This window comes from Ruditapes philippinarum, unplaced genomic scaffold (genome assembly GCF_026571515.1).
Source record: "Ruditapes philippinarum isolate M1 unplaced genomic scaffold, ASM2657151v2 ctg2444_1_1_1_1, whole genome shotgun sequence".
In the NCBI taxonomy this organism is placed as follows: domain Eukaryota; kingdom Metazoa; phylum Mollusca; class Bivalvia; order Venerida; family Veneridae; genus Ruditapes; species Ruditapes philippinarum.
The window spans coordinates 18,764-29,015 of record NW_026860393.1 but is presented as its reverse complement, the minus strand read 5'-3'; the positions used below and the strand labels follow the sequence as shown (position 1 = coordinate 29,015).

General features: G+C 33.6%; 1 protein-coding gene across 1 annotated transcript; it reads right to left on the bottom strand.

Annotated features, from left to right (window-relative positions):
- Positions 1-596: 596 nt before the first annotated feature.
- LOC132759903 (uncharacterized) lies at positions 597-3,270 on the bottom strand. Its single transcript, XM_060751777.1, has one exon. It carries the CDS (start codon positions 3,040-3,042, stop codon positions 1,891-1,893), a length of 1,152 nt encoding a protein of 383 aa, XP_060607760.1. The 5' UTR covers positions 3,043-3,270; the 3' UTR covers positions 597-1,890.
- Between the last annotated feature and the right edge of the window lie 6,982 nt (positions 3,271-10,252).

The following is a 10,252-nucleotide window of genomic DNA, read 5'->3' as shown; positions in this document are numbered from 1 at the left end:
AACGCTGGAAAGCATTGGTGGCACTATACAAAAACAAATTGTTTTATTATCTCACAACCTTCACCTTTCTGACATTCTGAGACCCAAACAAATTCAGCTCCTTCTGTGCTTTGATTCATTTAAGTGTAAGACTAAAATCCGCACTGAAAATACGGGAAAAGGCATGATAATAATCGTTCATAAATATGATTTATAATTATACAATTCACATCTAATTTTGTTACCATTGGAGATAATTGTTGAAGTAGTTACGTTCTCTATCGCAAAAGCTGAAAAATCATAAGTCTGGGACTTTTCGGAACCGGAGTGCTTAAAAAATGCAATTACTTTAACCACGCATAATTATTATGAGCGTGAAATGGGCACCGGTAAAATTGATTTGTGATACATTCGGTAACTAATTTTTATATAGAGTAAATCTTTATAACCAATCAAAAGATATCAATAAGTAAGAAAAACTATCGAACTGGCAACACATAACAACAAAGTAGCCAAAGGTTGTTTGTCTTTTAATATAATGTTCAATAAATTCAATAAATTATTGTATCAAGTATTTTAAAACAGTACTTTATATTAATAATATTTAATTAAAAAACATTTACGAAACCTTTACGAGACAAATTTTTAACAATGATAGAGAACTTAAAATATCAATGTAACTCGAAAAAAGGACAGTTGAAACAGGCGTTGTAGTTGTAAATTGATGCTTATCTAGGCTGGGGTAGGGTATATGTTTTTGTTGTTGTTGTTGTTGTTATTGTGAATGGCGACGAACAACTCATAAGTGACTGAAATAATTGTGAACGAAGATCCCAGGTGCCGAGAAAAGATTGTCTCAGAATAGATCTTTATTTGTGGAAGAAAAACTTATCAAATTGGAAATGAAATTGGGATGAGAATAATAGAAACAGAAAAATAAGATTAAAGGAAGCTGATACAGATAAGGACTAAAAGTTCCATATTCCGGGAATTTCAACTTACCTGGAATTATATGACATGTGTGTTGAGGTAGCAATAAGCAAAACATACCGGCATTGTATTTTAATTTTATTACTATAAATATATAAATAAAATATATAAGTTGTAAAATAATTGAATATTATATAAAATCACATGATATAATTAGATGACAAATGAAACATATTGCATAAAAGAGGACAAAACCTATATTTTAGCAGTATATATTAATAATCATGCAATTTAAGAACTGGATTCCATGTTCAATATAGTTAATTTAAATACACCTACTATAATGCTTTTTATATTTTGTGAGAAAATATATATAATTATGCTTTTGGTTACACATGTGGATAAAAAAAATACGGTCGCTTAATGCAACCGTGTATATCACCAGTAAGTTAGCAATGTATATTACGAATTTACATTGCTGCAAATCATTTTCTTTTTTTCTTTTTTTTGTAGAAATGTAGATGGGAAACAAGTTTTTGGCCTATAACACTTTAAACACTTTGAAGCAAAAATTGCTAAACCTTCGCAACCAGAATAGAGCTTGGCAAGACTGGACAACTGTGCAGTTTAACAAGACACTAAACTTTTCGACCTTTTAATCTATAATGTTAATGCTATCATTTTGATTTCGACTATACAAATGAAATGGTACCTTTTTAGATAAAGATATTGTTGTTGTTGTTGTTGTTGTTGTTGTTGTTGTTGTTGTTGTTGTTGTTGTTGTTGTTGTTGTTGTTGTTGTTATTGTTGTTGTTGTTATTGTTGTTGATGTATTATTATTATTATTATTATTATTATTATTATTATTATTACTACTATTATTATTATTATTATTATTATTATTATTATTATTGATCAATTTGGCAGTGTTAGGTTTAATTAATAAAGAATGAAACTATACGATATGTCGTCCGTTATTGTTCATATTGTGCACACTATGTCTCGAATATTTCCCGCCGATAACAAATATTGTTGCAATTTTCCGTTTAGTTCATATTGGCACTTTGTTTCCTGGTAAATGTTTCTTGCAATTTTAACACCAGCCATGCTTGACAAATAGTCGCCATATTTGAACAGTTCGCATGAACAAAGAAGTGGATTGTCACGAATATCAAAAATAACACCTTTTGACTTCAGAATCTCAGTCAGCTGATTTTTACTGATTGTTTTTATTTGGTTCCTTTTCAAGTTTATCAGTAAGTTATTTTTGTTTTGCCCCGAAAACATAAAATTTGTTACAGTTATTTCGTTATCAGCTAGGTCAAGGATGGATAATTTTGGAAGGAAGCTTGATCGCATGTTTTCAAGTTCCACCGGAACTGACGTCAGACTGTTGTTACGTAGAGAATAGACTCCAAGCCGTGGGTACTGGCTGGTCTCCATTAATTTCATATGGAAAGCTGAAAAACTTCGACTTCCGCTTTCTTCTAAGTATCGTAGTTTATTATATCGACAAAACGAGTTATGTGATAAAAGGTGTTTTATAGCCACTGAAGACATTAGTTCTTCCAGAACTAAAAGCTCGTCCATCGTTCCTTTCAGCGGTGGGAATATATATTCCATGTTTCTCAAAATTAATACAGATGCATTTGTCTGTCCGCAGTCGAAATGAGATGAAATATTGTTTAAGTGACGTACAGTTTCTACGAGGTCTCTAATCTCAATTTTGTTCTTTACATTTGACACTACAACCTGCTGGAGCTCGTTCGGATGTATTTGAGGATAAGATCTTTCAGAAAGAAAGCCTTCATTTATACAGTCTGTAACGTGAAGAGTTACCACATTATTGGCGAAAAATGGCCATGGTAAACGAATTTTTCCGCCATTGAAGCAATTAATAGATACGTTGAATTTCTCACTGTCAAGCCTCGAACTTGTAAATGCGCGTATCTCATCAAAGTCCAGATATTGTCCCGCAAATACTATACAGTGTAGTTGAATTTCTCTTCCTTTTCCCTTTTCTTCAGAACACAAAGGTAACGTTGGTCTCGACGGGTGTAGTATTACAGTCGAAACATGAAATAATGTCAATAAAACCGTACTTAAAATTGTCATAGTTATTTTATATGTCATACTTGTATAATGTTATATATATATATATCTTAAACCATATAACATAGATCGAGAATACACTGGTATGAATCTTCTGATTTGTAAACGTTCCGAATATATTTACAAAATAGTATCCTTTTATTTGATTTCACTAGTAGGCTATCTCTATTTATATGTGCTTTCCAGAAGTTCTGGCCTTAGTTTCCTCTTTGTTCTGTAAAAACCGCTGGTTGCACGATGTTTTAACTACCATTTCAGGCCTCGACACTAACTTTTTTAGCAGGTGGTATGCCGGACCACTAGATTTGAAAGTTAGGTGGTCCTTCCAGAAGTCAGGTGGTCAGTTATCATTATTATATCATTTTACTGCAAATGTACAAAAAAATGTTTAAACTTTATGACAAAGATGTATTATTAACCTTTAAAGAGAGCAGATATTTTTAGATATATAATTTTCATCTAATCAGAAAAGGGAGAGCAAGTCAGTAGGTATTTTATCGTAGAGTTATTTGTTTATTTGTTTTTATCTGAGTCAAAAATACACAGCAGAGCTCTTATTTATGTTAACTTTTATATTAATGTGATTTCTCCCTCAACTCAAGTTAGGGAATATATAGTGAAGCCATTTGTGTCTGTTATTTTCTTACTGTTATTCAAATATCCATTGCTGATACGTGGTATGTCTTATAATCATGATTATAAATAACATAGCAACTTTTATAGATTAACATTTTTAATGGAACTAATAAATTATCTTATTCTTGTCTTTGAAAACAAGGAAATATATAAATTATTAAAATAATGACAACGTTATTATTTACTATAACTTATCTTATTTTTCTCACATATTTATATTTTCTCACATATTTATAATACATAATTTTACCTCCCTGTTGCTTGTTATTTGATATTCATTTTTGACATTAGGTATTTTTAACCTTTTAAAATAATTTTAACTCTAGAAGAAACAGATCTCTTATCGTTAAACAGTTAAAATAAAAGATAAATAGCATAGAATTACTAGATGTATTTTTTCAGTTCCTTTCGTTTGCTGCCGTTATTCAAATATCTGAAATTTAAGTTTATCCAATATCATATAATTACCATCATCGGATACTCCCGGTTGATTAATATGTAACATAACATAAAGTGTTAATGGTTCCGCCGTGGTAATCAGACAATGCATAATTACTAGCACCATTTGAATGAATTTTGTACCTAAATTTATATCACAAATTCTTAACTCTTTTAACTTGCATAAACAAAATTTTAGCGACTTAAAATGAAAGTTATTGATGACTTAAGAACTTCTGTAACTAATCAGAGATTAATGAACCATATACATGTACATCGGACATAGATTAATGATTTTAAACAAAAGTATATAACATGTTTTTGACCAAATCGCCATTTTCCCAAATAAGCCTTGTATCAACCAGAAAATTCAAGTGGTCCGACGGACCAGTGGGTTTTAAAATTAGGTGGTCCTTGCCAAAACCAAGTGGTCTCGGACCAACGGACCACCGCTAATGTCGAGGCCTGCCATTTTAACTGGGCCAATGAAGTAACGTGCTTACGTCCTGTTTTGAGGTTTTGACGTAACCACGACAAATATTCGGTAGTATTCAGTACCATGTCACACGTAAATACCACCCTATTTTCTCTACTTAATATTGCGCGCGCGACGTTATTTGTCATTTTGGTAGTCATAGCATGTGATAAATTTGTCATTTAAGTATGTAATTAATCAGTACGTGGTTAGATATGTCATGTTTTCTGTTGTTTTTCCTAATTTCCGCAAGTATTATGATATACCACTGCAAAGTCATTGAAATATGAATGTTTTATATCAACCATACTATAAACAATGAGAGCGGTTATCACAGTACACTAGAGGTCGTCAGGATATTGCGCTAGTTACCCAATTTGTGGTATTATAGTATAATCCTGTACGTATTAAATTGTTCAAACAGAGATGTCTTTGAATATTTTTGATTTGCTTATACGCAATGCTTCTAACAATAACAAAAAAAAAATAAAATTAAACAGCCAATACCACTTTATGAAGTCATTTAGGAACTTTGATTGACTTACAAACATATCCGAATATGCAAAATGTTGTGTTGTTTTTCTGTTTTGTTTTTTTTTTTTTTTTGTTGTTGTTGTTGTTGTTGTTGTTTTTTTCTGAATAATGTTCATATCCATTTTACTGGATTTGATTTAAAAAAAAATATTCAAAAGTAAAATATTGTGAAGTGAACAAAGAAATACAAATAAAATACAAAGGTTTACCATCTTGTTTGAAAATTTTGACAATTAAAGTATAACAACAACAACAAAAACAAAAATATAAGTACTATATTCTGGACATAAATACAGAAAATACAAAGGTTTACCATCTTGTTTGAAAATTTTGACAATTGAAATATAAAAAAAAACAACATCAAAGAATATGGTTTCAATATCTGAAGAAAATCCTTGCTAGTTTCATATTTTTCTTAGTTGAAACATCACAGACGGACATTTGTCTCGTACATGCCATATTACAGTCGGACATTTGTTTCGGACATTATATATTACAGTCAGACATTTGTTTCGTACATGATATTTCACATTCTGATATTTGATTCGTATCTGATATATCACAGTCGGACATTTGTCTCGTACAAGACATAACCGTACGGACATTTGTCCCGTACATGGTATATTACAGATGGATATTGTCCTCGCCCATGACAAATCACAGTGTACATGATTTTTCACATTCGGATATTTGTCTTGTACATGATATTATTTGTCTTGTACATGATATTATTTCACAGTCGGACATTTGTCTCATACATGACATATCCAAACAGATATTTGTCTCGTTCATGATATATCACAGACGGACATTTGTCTCGCACAGGAAAAATCACAGATCGACATTTGTTTTGTACATGACATATCACAGCCGGACATTGTCTCGTACATGACATATCACAGTCGGACATTTGTCTCGTACATGATATATTACAGTCGGATATTTGTCTCGCACAGGAAAAATCACAGACCGACATTTGTTTCGTACATGACATATCACAGTCGGACATTTGTCTCGTACATGATATATCACAGTCGGACATTTGTCTCGTACATGATATATTACAGTCAGACATTTGTCTCGCACAGGAAAAATCACAGACCGACATTTGTTTCGTACATGACATATCACAGTCGGACATTTGTCTCGTACATGATGTATCACAGTCGGACATTTGTCTCGTACATGACATATCACAGCCGGACATTTGTCTCGTACATGACATACTACAGTCGGACATTTGTCTCGTACATGACATACTACAGCCGGACATTTGTCTCGTACATGATATATCACAGTCGGACATTTGTCTCGTACATAATATATCACAGTCGGACATATTGTCTCGTACATGCCATATCACAGTCGGATATTTGTCTCGTACATGCCATATAACAGTCGGACATTTGTCTCGTACATGCCATATCACAGTCGGACATTTGCCCCGTACATGACATATAACAGTCGGACATTTGTCTCGTACATGATCTATCACAGACGGACATTTGTCTCGTACATGACATATCACAGCCGGACATTTGTCTCGTACATGACATATCACAGTCGGACATTTGTCTCGTACATGACATATCACAGTCGGACATTTGTCTCGTACATGACATATCACAGTCGGACATTTGTCTCGTACATGACATATCACAGTCGGACATTTGTCTCGTACATGACATATCACAGTCGGACATTTGTCTCGTACATGATATATCACAGTCGGACATTTGTCTCGTACATGATATATCACAGTCGGACATTTGTCTCGTACATGATATATCACAGTCGGACATTTGTCTCGTACATGATATATCACAGTCGGACATTTGTCTCGTAGATGATATATTACAGTCGGACATTTGTCTCGTAGATGATATATTACAGTCGGACATTTGTCTCGTACATGATATATTACAGTCGGACATTTGTCTCGTACATGATATATTACAGTCGGACATTTGTCTCGTACATGATATATCACATTCGGACATTTGTCTCGTACATGATATATCACAGTCGGACATTTGTCTCGTACATGACATATCACAGTCGGACATTTGTCTCGTTCATGATATATCACAGTCGGACATTTGTCTCGTACATGACATACTCACAGCCGGACATTTGTCTCGTACATGATATCATTTTGTAGTCGGACATTTGTCTCGTACATGACATATCACAGTCGGACATTTGTCTCGTACATGATATATCATATTCGGACATTTGCCTCGTACATGACATATTACAGTCGGACATTTGTCTCGCACAGGACAAGTCACAGACCGTTATTTGTCTCGTACATGACATATCACAGCGGACATTTGTCTCGTACATGACATATCACAGCCGGACATTTGTTCTCTACATGACATATCACAGCCGGACATTTGTCTCGTACATGACATATCACAGCCGGACATTTGTCTCGTACTTGACATATCACAAGCCGACATTTGTCTCGTACATTACATATCACAGCGGACATTTGTCTCGTACATGACATATCACAGTCGGACATTTGTCTCGTACATGACATATCACAGACGGACATTTGTCTCGTACATGACATATCACAGCCGGACATTTGTCTCGTACTTGACATATCACAGCCGGACATTTGTCTCGTACATTACATATCACAGCCGGACATTTGTCTCGTACATGACATATTCACAGTCGGACATTTGTCTCGTACATGACATATCACAGACGGACATTTGTCTCGTACATGACATATCACAGCCGGACATTTGTCTCGTAACTTGACATATCACAGCCGGACATTTGTCTCGTACATGACATATCACAGTCGGACATTTGTCTCGTACATGACATATCACAGCCGGACATTTGTCTCGCACATGATATATCACAGCCGGACGTTTCGTACATGATATATCACAGCCGGACATTTCGTACATGATATATCACAGCCGGACGTTTCGTACATGACGGATCACAGCCGGACATATTGTCTCGTACATGACATATCCAAGCGGACATTTGTCTCGTACTTGATATATCACAGTCGGACATTTGTCTCGCACAGGACAAATCACAGACCGTTATTTGTCTCGTACATGACATATCACATTTGGGCATTTGTTTCGTATATGACATATCACAGCCGGACATTTGTCTCGTACATGACATACATGTATCACATTTAGGCATTGTTTCGTACATGACATATCACAGCCGGACGTTTGTCTCGTACATGACATATCTAAACGGACATTTGTCTCGTATTTGATATATCACAGGTTGACAATTTCCCTTGTAGGACTGCTGCCCCTCTTCTAGCATGGCGCTTTAATGTTTTGTGTTGGTTCTTTGATACAAGTTCACAATTTTACATAGATAGGATGTTTTGTTTTCACATGAGCACATTACTTGCTTATCTAATAACAACAATAATGAACATTTATATAAATGATTGTAAATGATTGTGTTCTGAAGGCTATATAGATGATACAAAGTGAAAATACGCATTGTCAACAAGCTTAATGACCTCGCAAAATTCGTACATATGCAAATTAGTCCACACGGCTCGGCGTATGATAATGAGTGAGCGTGTTTTATGACGTATTTTACGTAAGTCTGTTTCATGTGGCAGCCTACTCATAACGTTAAATCAGTTGCTAACTGAGTATAAACAACATTCTTGCATGATAAAGTAGCAGTGACTATACCCATTCTGTCATAGTAAATGATAAGTCAGGGGCGAAATCAGGATTTCATGTAAGGGGGTGTAAAATTTAGAAAGTATTTTAATGGAACTCCTTAGTCGAATGAATAACAGAGGAGAGATTCGATTTGTTTTTCGTTAATGTCAATGGTAGGTTTCCTTTTAACATTATAGAGGATGAAAACCAATATAATTATTTTAAATCAATAACGATGTTGTTTATATCTTATTGTTTTCTTCATCATTATAAGCTTATTATACTCATGCATTTTTTATAAAATAAAAACTCTTTTTATACAATATTTATTCCCATCTCGGCCCATTCCGTTATAAAATTGAAGGGATTTGTTATGTGACGAGTTTAAAGTTATGCTGATGTGGGACATGTTGTTTTTTATATATATATCTATTTGGATTTCCTAGCCCATTAATAAAATCATAAACTCGTACCCAGTTATTGATGATATATGAGATACTATACAGCATAAAATTAAACAAATCTCTATACGACATTGATATCTTAAGGAAAAAAAAGTGGGCCAAGATATTTTCAAGCGGATTCCACTGAGGTTTTTGACATGAGCTTCTCGAGATTAATGTTCCATTTGATACAAGTCTAGACCAATAACTTGTTTCAAATTTTCATACCATTCGCTTATTCCGTGTTTTCCAGAATAATCATTCAAAATGTGAAAAATGACCTAAAATTCAAAAGCTTTTCAACGCTATTCACTGAAATCGGATTAAGAATAACACTGTGTGTGTGTATTTGGTTTATTTACCCTCGCCACCGGAATGATCCACAGTCACGAGTTTATCGAACCTGGGAAGAAAATATGACCACATAGATAAAAGAAAACCTCTGTGTTCATCTTAAATGTGTCAAAAATAAAAAAATAGTGAAATATGAGTACCCTTAAAAATATACTACAAGTTAAGTTGTAGTATATTTTTAAGGGGGCTCATATTTCACTTTTTTGCACAGAGGTCTCTTATAACAGGACAATTGATTATATATTATCTTAGTCTTTTTAACCAAAAAGATTCTTTTTAAAGCAAAGAATAACACAATACTACGATTTTATTTTCAATTTATTTCTTAGCTAACAAGCATTTCTTAATTAACTTCTGCATATCTTTCCGTTTTAAGTGTCCCGGTTATTAAGTGTCCCGGTAAATCTATGAAAGAAATACAATTTTTTTAATTTTGGACCTCAGTGGAGTTCCTTAAACACATAAAAATATATCTGATGACAAATGCTGATTTTAGTGAACTTCTTTCCTCAAATCAGTAATTTGAGATAGTAGAAGCTAAAATATCGAGACAGACCAAATCAGGGTAGTACTTTACTTGTTTTCCGGGCGGCATTAATTATGATAAGATACTACCAGTTAGCACCGAATATTTAATTAGAAAAGCATGTCAACTTACTTAATATGAAAATATA

Coding starts and splice junctions, on each gene's coding strand:
- LOC132759903 (XM_060751777.1), bottom strand. CDS start 3,042: ATGACATATAAAATAACTATGACAATTTTAAGTACGGTTTTATTGACA.